At 38.4% G+C, this 16,628-nt stretch overlaps 1 protein-coding gene and 1 long non-coding RNA gene across 2 annotated transcripts in view; one reads left to right on the top strand and one right to left on the bottom strand.

The window, feature by feature from the left end:
- The window catches only part of LOC119236309 (uncharacterized), a 171,856-nt gene that overhangs the window by 120,885 nt on the left and 34,343 nt on the right, over window positions 1-16,628 (top strand). The window lies entirely within an intron of this gene.
- Window positions 1-16,628, bottom strand: part of GABRA1 (gamma-aminobutyric acid type A receptor subunit alpha1) — a 59,493-nt gene that overhangs the window by 11,864 nt on the left and 31,001 nt on the right. The window contains exons 6-7 of the mRNA XM_037500253.2: window positions 12,487-12,630; window positions 1,343-1,495 (exon numbers count right to left, since the gene is read on the bottom strand). Coding sequence (XP_037356150.1) covers window positions 1,343-1,495; window positions 12,487-12,630 — 297 coding nt within the window. The remainder of the gene's footprint in view (window positions 1-1,342; window positions 1,496-12,486; window positions 12,631-16,628) is intronic.

Genomic DNA, 16,628 nt, shown 5'->3' with positions numbered 1-16,628 from the left:
ATACCTTGCTTCTTTTGAAGGATGATAACATAGGAATCTCCACACATGAATAATCCTGAATTTAGATTATAAGCTTCTTAAAGCTTTTGTTATTCAGTAAAGAACATAACATGTGCCTAGCTGATATATTTGGAAAGAACATTGATAATTGTACCTTTCACCAATAAACATGTGTTTATTTCCAAGTAAATGATATTGCCCACAACTCCTTTCCATGTCCTGCCACTGCAGGAGGATAGCACTTTGGTGGGTACAGTGTTGTCATTAAGGGCACAGACTCTACAGCCAAGTGTTTGGGTCTCACTCCAGAGTCCTTCACTAATAACGTCTGACCTTGGGTAGGTTTCATAATCTCTGGTTCCTTGTGCAGGGGATATTTTTCATTTTCAAATGAGATAATATAGGCTTATTTACTAGAACAGAACCTGGTATTAAAAAAAAATATTGTGTATGATTTTATTGTTATTCAAATGTTAGTTTCATGATACAACTTTCTTGAGGAATAAGATTTATGTTCAGTACTCTGCTGTATTCTGTGCTTAGAACAGTAGTGGTAGTAGCTCATAAAAGACTTCAAATAATAATTCCTTGATAAGATGAATGAGTCAGTAAGTCCATATAATGAAATCATTTGTTCATATCAGCCTTAAATATACAAAGAAGATAACATACAGTGATACTTTCAGGAAATACCACTTTATATGAAATACAAACTTCCAAAATAGTAAATTAGGGGAATTTTAATAGAGTATTCCCATTAAAAAGTTATTACCCTTTAACCAATTTTCCACTAGATTGCCTTAACTAGAAGCATCTTGGGCATTTTAAAAGAAGAATGTGTATTTGTAATTCTTCTGAAGTATACATATTAGATAAATGACATCTCTCTGTACTGATCTGATAGTCATTGATGGCCTCTCCCTATGTAAGGAATCTCTGCATTCATCATGTAAAGAGGTAATTCTGCTGGCATTTTCTCAAAATTTGCAAAAATTGCACTGATACAGGATTCTGTATTCTAAACTTATGATTTAAATATTAATGTTTCCATGTATGTTTACAATCTAATATAATACATTTAATTTCTGCTTCATTCTATTTCTCTCCCCAAAAAGATCATATCAAATGTTTGTTAATCTCATCTATTTGCATGCACTACAGCTTGCTATTTAAGAAAAGATTTTTTGAATCATGCCATAATGAGAATGGAATGTATTGAACCTGTCTATTGTATTAACTACACAGTTTAATGTATGATTATTTTTTCATTCTATTTGCAATGTCACTGACATGATATACTTGTCCTTGAGACCCTTGCATGCACTTCTTAACTGGCACTTACCAAAGACAGTCCTGGCTGGTACAGACTCTCTGTTAAGCCAGAAGGAGACTTGGGAGAGAATAACAGTCATTATGCATGGCAAGTATGTTTGAATAACAAAATAGCCAATCTTTCTCTTCAGGTGGAAATGAGTGGTCATAACAACATATTCTCCTAGAGGGTGAAAGAGACAATAAGGTTGAGTATTTTGACCTTGAAAAGGAGTTATCTTTGAGTTGTTATTCAGCAGCAACAGAAGCCGGAAAATTAGACATATCCTTTCTTGTGAGACATATGGTTGCTAGAGAAAACACCTCTTATTCAAGAAAGAAAAGGGACATTAACATACACCAAAATGGCTCTGAAGATGATATTGAGTTGCCAGAGAGCTCAAGGATTTCCTCACATCATACATTTAAGAGACCTGTCTGCATATGTATTTACAGATTGACTTGAATGACCATGAAGGTAATGAGTTAATACTTGATGAGATGACAAAAGGGTTAGAACAGAACAGGTCCACAGTTTGTTCACTTTAGGAAATATCCAGGCTGTCTAATGGAGGAGCTTGGATGTCCAACTCAGGAGGACTGAATTCTGGCCCATCACTGCCTTTCAGTGGTTCTCCAGATGAAAGGTGTTTAACTGAGCCTGATCTTTGAAATGAGGAGAGTGGCATAGAATGCATAGTTTCTCAAAGTTTATTTTGAGCTACATCTTCATCAGAATCTAGAAGGTTGTTTTTTTTTTTAAGATAACATCTGAAGTTTATCAATTATTTATTTATTTATTTATTTATTTATTTATTTATATGTTTAGTTTTGTTGCTGATAATAAATGGCCTGAAGGTTTTGAAAATGTAATTCTTTGGGCCTCCCCGGTGGCGCAGCGGTTGAGAGCTGGGTTGCGAAGCTGCCCGCAGCCTCTGCAGCGCCGGTTCGATCCCCGGCTGCTCCCCGGCCACCGGAGGAGGGTCCCACATGGCGCGCAGACCTCTCCTGCCGCCCACTGCTCCCCTCAGCAGTGTACTTCAGTCCTTCTGCCTGCTCTGCTCCCCGCTCTGGCTCTGGTGAATTCTCTCACCCTCCCGCTCTTCTGACTGTACCCAGTGCTTGTATAAATAAATAAAATAAATCTTTTAAAAAAAAAAAAAGAAAATGTAATTCTTTAGGGCCTATCTATATACACAAACCATTCTTTGAGATGGGGCCATTTCTAATTAGCTTTTGAGCTTTCCCAAATCCTAGCCTGATCTGGGAAACAGTGGATGAAATAGATACTCTCCATGACTCTGCATACTCCACAGGCTGATTTCCTTTACAAATCCAAAGCAATAGCCATACAATGCTAATTTCAGGAGGTTGTTTTTTTTTTTTTTAATTGATATTGTCATATTTCCTCAATTACAAATCTTAGAAGATTTTTTTTTTTAAGATTCATCCAATTTATGCATACAAGAAATGGGATACAAGCCAGAGGTGTGGGGCTGAGAGGATTCACCAGAGACAGAGTGGGGAGCAAAACAGGCAGACTGACTGAAATACACTGCTGAGGGAAGCAGTGGGCGAGCCAGGAGAGGTCTGCTGCACCATATGAATTTGCTCCCTGGCCAGGGATCGAACTTGTGCTACAGTGACTGCAGATAGCTTTATAGGTTGTGTCTTAACCCCTTGCGCCACCAGGGTGGCCCCAAATCTTAGAAGTCTTTAATTTTATTCACTCTAAATATATGCTTAACCATGTGGGTGGGTAGATAAACACAATGTATTCTTAAGAAAATACCACTCTGGTCTTCACATTTCTCTACCTTTCTCCTTCCCTTGAATCCAAACTTTTCTACTCAGTCACCAATTTATGTCACAGCTCTTGGCCAGCCAGCTTCCTCCTCCCATAATGTGACTGTAACTGTTCATGACCACTTAATATCTATACCTGAACATCTCCATCTTAAAGATCTCAGTCTTCATTCTGGCTGCTCAACTTCTTTGCAGCTTTAAGAATTATACTATGCCGATTTCCCCTATTGTCTTTATTCATATTCCCCCTTTATCTGTCACTTTCATCAGTACTTTCTTCTATAAATCATTGATTATTTCAATTAGCATTTATTTAGCTCCTTCTATATGTCAGGTACTAATCTTCATCTTTCTGTAAAGTAAATGTTAAAGTTCCTGTCTACAGTTTTCTTCTCCATTTCTTCTCAACTCTAACAAGGACTTTTTCTCCTCATCTCTGCTCCTTATGTTATTTTTAGCCAGCAGTCTGCCATATCTATATCTCTAACTTTGCTTTTAATCATGACCTGTATTCCCAAATATCTATAGACCTTGGGGATCCTAGATATTAATTTTTTAGTGATGCCATTGACTAATATATCAAAACTGATATTAGTTTACCTCTCCCATAAAAAATAATGACTATCATATAGCAGAGCTGTTTCTCCACTTGCGTCTCTCTCCTAATTCATGGCACTGCCATCTTTCTGTTCACTCAGGCTAAAAATGTGGAACTAATCCATGGATGTTAAGAAGGGCTTCAGAACAAGACAACAAGGAATCAGCTGATCATTATAATTTTAATTTTGCAGTATCTCTCAAACTATCTCTTATCTTTGTTTACTGCTTTTATCTCCCTTGTAGATTTATTACAATCTATTTATCTTATTTATGTTCAGTATTTCTTTTTTTTTTTTTAGAGGCATGCTTTATTTATTTATTTATTTGTTTGTTTGTTTGTTTTGTTTATACATGCACTGGTACAGTCAGAAGTGCGGGAGGGTGAGAGAATTCACCAGAGCCAGAGCGGGGAGCAGAGCAGGCAGAAGGACCGAAGTACACTGCTGAGGGGAGCAGCGGGCGGCAGGAGAGATCTGCGCGCCATGTGGGACCCTCCTCTGGTGGCCGGGGAGCAGCCGGGGATCGAACCGGCGCTGCAGAGGCTGCGGGCAGCTTCGCAACTCAGCACTCAACCGCTGCGCCACCGGGGAGGCCCTGTTCAGTATTGCTTAACTCTAGTAGTCCTTAAGTTGTGATGTCAGAGTGATCTTTTTAAAGTGTACACAAATACTTTGAAAAACCTAAATGGATTCCCTGTATCTATATCAGCATTTCCCAACCTCAGCACTACTGACATTTATTTATACACTTATTTTTTAAGATTTATTTATTTTATACAAGAACCAGGGTACAGACCAGATGCATGGGAGGGTGAGAGGATTCACCGGAGACAGAGCAGGGAACAGAACAGGCAGACTGACGAAATACATTGCTGAGGGGAGCTGCGGGCGTGGCAGGAGAGGGCTGCTGCACCATGTGGGATTCTCTCTGGCCGGCTGGGATTGAACCTGCACTGCGAAGGCTGCCAACAGCTTCACAGTGCGGCGCTCAACCGCCTGCGCCAACAGGAAGACCCCACTGACATTTTAGACCAATAACTGTTTGTTGTTGTTGTTGTTTTTTTTTTTTTCTGGAGGACTATTAAGCCACATCCCTTCCCTCTACCCCATAAGAGGACAGTAACAAAGCTCTCTCCTCCCCTAGTGTGACAATCAAACCAGCTAAACCATATTTCAGACTCTCTACCTTATAGGTCTCTCATGCACTCCAGTCTTCTGTCTCAACACACAGTTTCACACTTCAATATCCTGACCTATGAAATTCCCTACTTGACATCTTCTGTTGCTGAATATTTTGTCCTGTTATGGACTGAGTTCAGCCCAATTATTGGGTCCCTCATGGAGTAGGAAGGAAAGTGCTGGAGAGAAAAGTACACTTGCTTTGGGAGCAAATGAATTTGGGGTCAAAGCCCAGATATTCTGTTTTCTTGCTGGTTAGACTTGGGCAATTCACTTAAACACTCTGATCCTAAGTCTTTTGACCCTTAAAATAATGAAAAGTATTTTGTAGGGAAAATAAAAAATAAGAGCTCTAATTAAGACCATGTTATATAGGTGGGGGGAGGAGGGATTAGGGTCAAAATAACAGGGTATGGGAATTGTATGGGTCTATAACCAAGATGAAAATGCATGCATTGTGCAAAATTGAAAAATGACATAAAAATTATATAAAATAAAATTTAAAAAAATAATAAAATTTAGTTTATGTTTGTTTTCCCTCCTCTTCAGTCAGAATGGGTAGATATTAGAAAAAAATGCATTTACTCTCTGTAGTAGGAAATCATCCATACATTCATGTATGCTTTCACTGTTGTTATTAATGATCACATCTGCTTTTTACTGATAAACTCTAAATTCAACATCATATTTAGCTCCTGTTTACATTTATAATAGTAATACCTCATAATTTGTATTTTAGCTAGTTTTGTGCAACTATCCCTCCAGCCAAACTGAAAACTATTTCAGAAGGCTATTTCCTTAGCTATGGCAGGCCCATACATATCCTAAGCATTCAGTACTTGCCAAGGGCGAAAGGGATGCACTAAGACTTAAGGGCTCTCATTCAAATCAACACCTATGAGCATCTCTCTCAAAAGTTCATAGAATGTTAATTAACTTATTTCCAGTTTCTGAAGATACCTTGGGTGATGTCTCTACAGTCATCTATAAAAACTGCAGAATTGAGGCTGCTAGAGGGGGAGGGAAAATGGGAGTGGGAACAAGGAGGGTAGAGGTCCAGTGGCCTTGGGCCAAGGACAATGGGTGCTGTGGCAGCACACATCTGAGGAGGTGGAGACCTATACCCTTAAATCATATATAGTGTTGTAAACCACCGTTACCTCACTAAAATAAATAAATAAGCATTTCAAATTTGAGAAAAATGCAGGAAAGTAATATACCCAGGACCCTGCTAATGTACAGACTTATGTGGACAGAAACATGTATTTCACCCTCCTAGCATTATGCAGTATGCATTATTATTCCTAACCATTCAGTTGTGATCTACAAAATGTCATGAACTCAAAGAACAAAATTCCATCTTTATATAATGCCAGAAAAATGAGTGTCTACGTACATTCTATTATTTTCTTTTGTTTTTAGTAATATGAAATTTGGGGAGATGCTGCAAAGAATATGATCTTGGAGATCTGAAGAACTATTATTTGATACTGCATCTGTTTCATAAGTCACTTCCTCACAAACAAAGAGAAAAAGAATAGGGTAATTTGAAGTCTTTTAAAATCATCTTCCTAAATGAAAGTAAATCTAAGAGTTTTGGTGAAAAATGTTTAAATAAGGAATGGAAAGACAAGAAAAATCAGACTAATGTTAAAAATGAAAGAAAAACTGAACAAAAAAATAAAATCAGCTTCCTAAATTGGGTTGAAAGAATGTCTAGACATCAAGTGCTTATGCACTAAGCATGTCAAATTCTTTTCCTCTAATTCAGCATTCTAGGAGAATTGTAATTCAAATATCCTTACACATCATGTAACCCTGAGGGAAGCTTGTAAATTAGATGTGACAATATTTCTGATACATTACAATACAAAATTGAGGAGAGTGGAAGAACAGAAACAGGCCTATGATTTTGAAAAGCAGAGTAGACCTGGCACCATTCTCTGCCATCTCAAATGTCTCTTACTTAACGAGTAAAGCCCTTGCTTAACTTTCTTTGACTTCATTCAATTAAAATTAATAGTATTTTACTTAACTCTTTCTTGTGTTGTGTGAGGATAAAATGAAATAATAGAAATGAAGATTTTTTTTTTTTAAATCCAAGTCAAGTGTGGAAAAATAAAATAGGAATGCATTCTTCCTCCAGCTCAAGAAATTAGCCATCCACTGCTTTCATAAAATTGTTGTGCACATTACGTCTGTGTGCAGCTGTCATTTTCTTTCCAGGTTTCTTGACTTTGTGTTTTCCTTCATGCTACTGTTTTTCTAGGAGAAATGAAGTATCATCATTGAGGGAAGGTTTGGTATTTTACTATCTGCTCCACATAGTACTGAAATAGACATACAAAAACAGTGGATCTAGTTTTAGGTAGCTTACCCTCCCTGAACCTGAATCTCATCAGAAACAAGAACAAGTTGACCAGATGATGTAGAGGTCTCACCCTGAGCCCATCTTCATCTTCCATGGTTAGCTATTTCTCTGGAGACCTATACCGGGTTGTGAACAGGGAAGCCCCGAGTCTCCTCTGGTGAATGCCATTGTTTCCTCATAGGGAAGGTAGCTGCTTTCCTCATTCATGCTGACCCTGCAGGGTCTTCCTTAAAATCTTCCTTAAAATCTAAAATTAACACATCTAGAGAAGACTACCTCAAGGAAAGAGGACCCCACAATTTCTTTTGGTCATTTGTTCTAAGGATAAAAATTAGTCATTCACGAAAAAGATGTACCTTATTTAATAAATCCAACCTAAATTCCTTTGATAGGATCTGGAAACAGTCATGCTTGTATGTATTTTATAAAGCATCATATGACATTCTCATTGTTTTCTGACCATGTTATTTTTATACCGAATAACTAGATTATTTTTCTTGTTCATGTAAGTCAGATTTTCATATCTTTCAATCACTGTTGTGACTTTTGCATGGTCTTCCCTTACAGAATTACTTAGGCAGAATAATGTAGTGTAGTAGGGAGACAAAAGGGACTATGCCTGGAGTCTATTTCCAAGCTGCCTTCCTTGCTGCTCCAAGCAGAAATGACCTCCTCTTTATGTCATCATGCTGCTCTCATACTCACACTGTCAGTAGTAGTAGTGGTAGTAATATCTAATATGTATTGCAAATTTTTTATATGCCAGATACTCTGCTAAGCAGTTAACATGCACTTTTCTCATTTTAATCTCACAGTGGTTCATGAAGTAGATTCTCTTATTATCTTAGTAGTGCATGAGAAAAGATGAAATAGAAATATCTTACCAAAGGTCACACAGTTAATTAGTGGTAAAAGTAGCATTCCAATCCTAGCATATTAACTCCAGAGAACACACTCTTAAAGTCCTTGCTGTAGCACACTGTTACATTTCACACATGACTATCTTGACGTTTACTAGTGCGACGACATGATTGAGAGCATGTATTCTGTATCTAGGCTACCCAAATCCCATCTCTGCCACTGTCCAGTTATGTGACCTTAGAAAAATTGTTAAGCCTCTCTGCAGCTCAATCATATCCCATTTGTAAATTGGGGATAGGAATAATATTAGACAATACTGCATCCTAGCTTTGGTGTGAGGATTAGAACAGTGCCTATACATGGTGTCTACTGTCAGCTGTGAGCCTCTTCAGGGCAGGGAGAGTGTGTCCTTCATAATATTCCTCCACTTTTTTTTTTTTTTAAGATTTGTTTATTTATTTATACAAGCACTGGGTACAGTCAGAAGCGTGGGAGGGTGAGAGAATTCACAAGAGCCAGAAAGAGGAGCAGAACAGGCAGACTGACGAAGCATACCGCCGAGGGGAGCAGCGGGCGGCAGGAGAGGTCCTTGCCATGTGGGACCCTCGCCCGGTGGCCGGGGATCGAACCGGCACTGCAGAGGCTGCGGGCAGCTCCACAACCCAGCGCTCAACCACTGCGCCACCGGGGAGGCCCTATTCCTCCACTTTTAATTGTACTGTTGAACTTAGTAAATGAGCAAATCTTGGAAGGAATAAGTGGATAAATGAAGGAAGATCGGAGAGTTGGATTTATAAACTGTTTGAATTCATCCCTCTACATGCCTGAAAAGGATTTGTTCTACCAGATGAAAGTGTACTTCAAACTAGCCCCCAACTCATTGTCTTCCCCCAAATCTTTTTTAAAGATTTATTTATTTATGCATACAAGAGTTGGGGTACAGGCCAGAGATGCGGGGGGGGTGAGAGGATTCACCAGAGACAGAGTGGGGAACAGAACAGGCAGCCTGACTGAAATACACTGCCGAGGGGAGCCGCGGGCGAGACAGGAGAGGTCTGCCTTGTCATGTGGGTTGTTCCCTGGCTGGCCGGGGATCAAACTCATGCTGCAGAGGCTGTGGACTGCTTCATAGGGCGGTGGCCCCTTGGGCCACCAGGGAAGCCCTCTTCCCCCAAATCTGACAGCAGCCTCCAAGGAAAGGATAGTACTTCTAATGTGTTTGCAGTGTGTTTTTTAAACCAAGTATTGGTTTGAGCTTCATATTTTCTTTATTATTTCACTTAGGTGACCTGGAAGCATTTTGACCTTTAAGAGGACACTAGTAAACATGTGAGTGTGTGTTTCCAGGTGTGCTTGTGGCAGGCACATGGGGCATTTCTAACCTTCTGAGAGGTGATTTGAATTGATTTGCTCCCCACAGAGAATCTTAAGATGGAAGAAGAGGCCTTTTACTAATCATTCTCAATGTGTGTGCTCCTTCCTGCCATCATTCCTAGTCTTCTGGCAGAAACAGGGAGGTAATAGCATTCTTTGTCATTTATCTTCATGTTTTCAGGGTTCCACAAGGAGATGTGAAATATAGCATTGAACACCTTACAAAATATCTCTATTTCTTCCCATGGAAATCTATTGAGGTGGATTTTGATGAACTAAAATAGACCCAGAGGAAGTGTAGCTCAGTGTCTCATTGTGAAGCTGAAAATGTATATCAAACTGAACTCTCACCATTTGAAAATTTGTTCATTATTCTCCTTAGTAACCACCACCCCCCACATCCATTATGGGGATGATAAGAAAAAGCTTTTATTTTGTATAGATGAACTTGCCTCTCTAGCGCAGAATGACAACTTTCAACAGACCTAACTTATGATTTATAGCCAGTTTGATGGTGTAGGTTGGACCATTGTCTCATTGCTGCATTTTATGACTCTATCTTTTCTGAGAACTAGAGTGTAAGTTGGCTGAATCATTTAGAAGATCAGTGAGGTCTCCAAGGCCATCAGACTAAGACTTGGATACTGGTGTACAAAAAGGGATACAATGACATGTCAAAGAAAGTAGCTCTAAAACCATAATGCAGACACTCCCTCCTCCAAGAAACCTTCATTATTTTATATCATATACTTCTATGATATGCATGCTACTGCACTGGAAGGATTACTTCCCTTCTATCCTTCAACCTCCATTCTAATAATCATGGAAGGAGAATTTCTGGAAGAGAAGTTCTGTGTCTATTATTCTTAAAGTCCTGTGCCTAGCATACTGAACACTTGACTCCCACCTGATATAGATAAGCAAAATGTAAGTCAACCCCTTCAGCAATCCTTCCTTGGTTATCCTAGCCTGGATTCATTTGTTACTCATTAATTCAAAATATTTATTTAGTGCATCCTCTGTTTCAGCCTCTATAGTAAATAATAGGGAAACAAGACAGACATGGTCTCTGCCCTCACAAAAATGTTAATCACAGCACTTACCACCCATTTTGATAATTATAGTTTATGTGTTTGATTTCCCTTAGACTTCAGATTCCTTGTGAACAAGATCTCTTCCTTGTCTATCATTATATCACTAGTGCCTGCCACAATATCCAGTTTATAATAGCATTCAATTTTTAAAAAGTAAACACTGCCGAGTTTAGTATCTTTTCCATCATGAATTATGAGGAAGGAAATTTTTAAATATTATGTATGTACTGGAATGTTTGTAGGACTATAGCAACAACTATTACTTATCATTTTGAGAATCTATTATGTAACATTCTACTTGATGTTTTATATTATCTCATCTTAATGCAGATTTATAGAATGCCCATTTTTAGAACAGACCAGAGTTCCTAATTGTGTAAATGACTTTCTCAAAGTCACAAGGCTTCTTAGTATCAGGACAGGTCTGCAAAGTCTAAGACCTTTTCATTGTGCCAGGTGCATTTCAAATATAGATAAAGCCAAGGGAAAATATTCTCCATTTTCAAAACAAAAAATATAAGTATTTGGACTTCTAGGGTAGCCATGTATGCTTTAAAGTGAGTAAGTTAAAATAAAAAAAAGATCCTGTCAGAGAATGATCATGGCCTCAGTACAAAGTCTGAAATCAAAGAAAAAAAATTTTTTTTCTGAGAAAAAGAGTACTGGTGCCTTTATTTTTTACTAATTTGTATTTCTTTAGAAATGAAAGTAAGTAAGTAATTCAAAATGTTAAAGACAGCCATAAGAGTAGAGTCTGAGTCTTAAATAATGAAATGTTATTGGGATGAGGGTGTGTAAGCTGATATTCTAGCCTTAAGCTCACATTTCATAGGTTAGTCACAAATGGATACTTGTGTAACTAAACTCTTACCTTTTTCTTAGAACAACTTCACACATTTAAAATTTTGGAACTCGTGGGGCCTCCCTAGTGGTGCAAGGGGTTAAGTCTAAGAACTATGAAGCTGTCGGCAGCCACTAAAGCACCAGTTCCATACCTGGCCAGGGAGCTAACCCACGTGGTGCAGCAGACCTCTCTCTCCCACCTGCTGCTCCCCTCAGCAGTGGATCTGCCTGTTCTGCTGCCCACTCTGTCTCTGGTGGATCTTCTCACCAGCCCTCTGCACCTACACCCCAACTCGTGTGTGCATAAATAAATAAATCTTAAAATTTTGAAACTCACTCTTCCAAAATTAATAGTGTCTGATCTAGTTCTGAGTATTTGTTGGAAAAAGAGCTAATCACTAAGAAGGATGGCAAATCACCTTCTTTAAATCCCAAAATGAAGTGATCAGTAGTACAATTCTGTTTCTGCAGGTTTTAGCTATGGAAATCCTGGAGATACGAATGGATTTGTAGAAGGAATTGGCTTTTTTTTGCATCCTGTGCATAATATTCACTGCTACAAATTCACCAAGATTCATTGAATTGTGACAGTAAACGGAGCTTAGATGATATTAATAGCTAACATTTATTAAGAACATTTTATGTGCCAGGAACTGTGACAAGTACTTTTCATGGATTTAATTTTTTTTTTCCAACAACCCTGTATGGTTACTATGATCAACTGGCAAGGTAAAGGAATAAAGATTTAACCAAGCATTCTTCCCTAAGAGTTCATATATTTAAATGCTGTTATACACTGATTACATAGAACCCATTCAACAAAACAGTGGCCAACGGACACATGAAATGATAAGGTTTAAGGTCACATGTCTTTAGAATTTATGCTAGTCCCAGTTAAACTGTTTCCCAGTTTATTGCCCCCCACCTCTCCCTCTCCTTTATTCTCTCCTTCTCCCTCTCCCTCTCTCACTTGTTAAAGGCCTCACTTAATTCTTACAAAAAACCTTTGTACTCTCCTCCATGTCTGGAGTCACCAAATGACACTTACCTGTACTAGACTGAACAATTCCAGAGTCTACTGTTTGTCCAAGAAGATCATACTGGTTTAGACGTGACCCATCTTCTGCTACAACCACTGAGCGTGCTGGTTCTCTGGTCCACTCATACACAACTTCTGCTCTTGTATAAGCATCTAAAATGAAAGAATGGAAAGTGGCCCATGTGTCCTGTCATTTGGTTCTCCTAATTAGTTAGTCTGTTCTACCAGCTTCATATATTTTCCACCATGTGGTTCCAGTAGGCAGGTTGGGAATGGAGAGCCCATATTCCTTAGATTAATAAAACTAAAACAAATTTTCCTTATTTGTTCAGGTATCTGTGCACTCTTACATTACAAAGGACAAAGTACCTTGCTGAGAATACAGTAATGAGCATCACAAATAAAATTCCCTGATCTTGTGGAACATGCATTGCAGTTGTGAGGACAAAACAGATAAGCAAATAAATACATAATTTCAAGTAGTTTTAAGCATATTAAAGTCACAAGCAACAGGTAAGGGGGCAGAGAATGAAGAATGTGGCACCTACTTTAGGTAAGAGATTCAGAGGGTCACTAAAGAGGTGCCATTTATATAAATACATGACAAAAATGAGGGAGTGAGGGGCTATCTGAAAGTCTTGGGAGGAATTTTGCTCCTCTAGGGCAGGCAAGGACTTGAAATGTTTGAGGAAGAACAGGAAGATCAATGTGATGAGACTGAAGTTCATGAGCAATGAAATGAGGGTACAGTCAGTAGCCTGGGTCCAGATTATGTGGAGCCAGAAAGGATAATAAATACAAAAAAGTAACAGTGGACTTTTTTCTGAAAACCCATTTTTAAAGGAAATCTGATTTTACTTCTTTTTCTATTACCTTTTTTATAAAAATATTTACAGTAATAATGATAAGGAGGAGGAGGATTACACCAAATAGATCCTTACACTTCTCAATAATTTTCATTTTCCATGCCAGTTTTTAATCTAGCCATCTTTCTATATGACAGGTTAGGTCATAATCATAATCTTTAAGTCATTTAGGTTGGGGAAGGAGGCATACTGAGTAAGAAGGAACAGAAGGAATTCCATAGCTTTTCTATTTCTAGTCACAGACTGTCCATTTCGTAGAGGTTAAAATGAGGGAAACACTTTCATATGTCTAGATGTAGAAAGATTAATAATTTAAAGACTGTCACATTAGCAAAAGCAATTGCTTCTAGGGTTTTTGAGAAGAATATAAGCTAGCAAAAGATGGCCCACTATGGAAACTCTACTCCTTGGCCAGCTTCACTAGAAATAGGGCCTAGGGCTCACAATACTTTTAAGAGTCCACAAACATATTGTAAATACTTTAAAATTAGACCAAAAATTAATATATAATTCAATCTAAGCATGATTATGTTCATCTTTACAGTCATTAAATTTTAAAATAATCTTTAATGTCAGTGTATGTTTTTGAGAATTGTGCTATAAGGCAAAGTCTCTAGGACCCATAAAAGTCACAATGCATCCTTACCTGACCTCACTCTACCCCAAGGTAACCAGGCTGAGTGTTTGTTCAGTACTTAGTGCTCGAAGCCAAGTACTGTAAGGTATATAATGATGGCTGCTTTCTTCCATGCACATCAGCAGGAAGCCCAAAACAGGCTGCAAGCTTTGCTCTCACCCTCTGAACCAAAGTGTCTTTAAATGACATTTTTCTCTTGGGCAACTGATGCAGAAAAATGTAGTAAGCATTACCTTGATGATTACTTGGGTATCCTGTCTGCTCCAATATCTTTTTTTGGTACCAATTTACAGGTAACTTTTTAAACAGACTTTTTCAGACGTTAGACTACACTGGGAAGTAATTTAGTCATTATTGCTTCTTTCATGAAACTTGCAAGAGTGACAAATGGACAATTGGGAATTCGTCATCATGGACTTTTCTTTTTTGTAACTGTGGTTGTCCTTCTTGACTTTTTTCCACTGTACTATTCTTTATGTATTAATGTCCCTTTATTTACTTTCATTGAGTATAATTGGCACATATGTAAGACATTTAAAGTGTACACCACGGGGGATTTGATATACACATATGTGAAAGGTTTCCTCCCATCAAGTAACCATGGCTTTGGCTTTAAAAAAATAAACATTGCACATACTAGAATGATTCATTTGTTAAGAGGCTCTTAAACTTGATTTTGAAAAATCAAGTTTATAATTTGATTGAGGAGAGCCATATTCTTTTGATTTGCAGATACCTGTGCTCACTGAAATGTTTTTTAATCAGGATAAATTCTTATTTTTTAAATGGATGGGTCTGACTCAAGAAGACAGCTCAAGTATATGGGAACATAGAATAATTAATTTTTTACCTTGGGAATGGATTCAGAGATCACGTAGTTTTTCTCATTTTAAGTTAGGTAAACTGAGACACAAAAACACGAAGTGGCTTGTGTAAGGATGCCTAAGCTTCTTAGTGGGAAAACCAACTACAAACCTAGAGTGCCAGTCATTATACCCCACTGCTATTGGTAAGGATTTACTAGCAAAAACTGTTACATTATGTGGCCAGAAGTCAAGCAGGGATACTTGATGGTCATACAATTAGTGATGAAGTCAGTTCTAGACCTGTCATTTCATAACAAACTAAAGTTTTTGCTACTGTATCACAGTGCCATTAGAAACAGTGCCTGGGTCCGATTTTTCTACACCTTTCCAATGGACTGCTGATGTAGCCGTAGAGGGGGAAAAAGTGTCACCATCGACTTCTCATTTCATATAAGGTTAATGTTTCCTTTCTTACAATGTCATAAAAGTCCCATAGTGTATAAAATTTCATGACATTGTTGTGAAAGTGGAGATTATTAATTGTTCATTTTTCTCAATGAAGATATTCTGAAGTGAAGAGTAAATTCACAGGATGAAAGCTGGTGTTTTGCAGTATAGAGGACAGAAACCTATGGCCTTGTAATAGGTGAGATAGCCCACTGTTCCTCATCTCAATCTCTGGAGAGCAGGTCCTATGAAAACTTCCGTGACTTGAGACTCTTCAGTATAAAAACAAGGTTTAAAAGCATCTTCAACTACATAGTCAAAAATGTGAGATTTCAAATAAATTAGCAGATTAAGAATAGTCTTAAGAAATAAGGCAGAAGTTTTGGTTATGGTTATGCCAGCACAGAGGTGGTACAACATGGAGGTATAAAGTTGGTGTCTAGAGATTTGAAGTTGCTAATTGTCTGTTTCTTCACTTTTATGGTCCTTTGTTTCCCCATTTGTATGAAGCTGGTACATAAATAACTTCTAAAGTTACTTATTCTTCATAACTCCTGTAAACTTATACTCATCCCTCTTTCCTTGTTCATAAAGCTCTGTGCTGATAATAGTCAGGAAATGATCATGTGTTAAGTGCTTACTAGACCTTGTGCTTTCTTAGATCTTATTGTCAGAATATAATCTAAATCTCTGTATTACTCGGCAATCAAAAAAGATAAACTCATGTCATTCGCAGCAACATGGATGGAGCTGGAAGGGATTATGCTCAATGTAATAAGCCAGAAAGAAAAAAAATATATCGGGCCTCCCCGGTGGCGCAGCGGTTGAGCGCTGGGTTGCGAAGCTGCCCGCGGCCTCTGCGGCGCCTGTTCGATCCCCGGCTGCTCCCCGGCCACTGGAGGAGGGTCCCACATGGCGCGCAGACCTCTCCTGCCGCCCGCTGCTCCCCTCAGCGGTGTACTTCGGTCCTTCTGCCTGTTCTGTTCCCCGCTCTGGCTCTGGTGAATTCTCTCACCCTCCCGCACTTCTGACTGTACCCAGTGCATGTATAAACAAAACAAACAAACAAACAAATAAATAAAAAAAAAAGGCTCACTGTTTATAAAAAAAAAAAAAATATATCGGATGGGCTTCAATTATAGGAGGAATATAGGGAAGCCAAACAAGGGATCAGGAAAAAATATATAATGAGTTTAAAAACAAAATTAACAGGCAACTGTAAATCAGAGACACCGTTCAGGAGAGGGGTAAGGGAGAGGGATCAAAACAGAGGAGGAAAGAGCACTGGGGTCTATGGTGATGGTTCAGAGGTGAATTTGGGGTGGGAATTATATGGGGACTACACCTGAGAGGAGAAAGCATGCATTGTACAAAAAGGAAGAATGATGTAATATA

The sequence above is a fragment of the Talpa occidentalis genome, unplaced genomic scaffold (genome assembly GCF_014898055.3).
Source record: "Talpa occidentalis isolate TD23 unplaced genomic scaffold, MPIMG_talOcc4v2.1 talOcc4.9, whole genome shotgun sequence".
NCBI classification, from domain to species: Eukaryota; Metazoa; Chordata; class Mammalia; order Eulipotyphla; family Talpidae; genus Talpa; species Talpa occidentalis.
The sequence above is the reverse complement of the archived record's forward strand: the minus strand, read 5'-3'. Positions and strand labels throughout refer to the sequence as shown.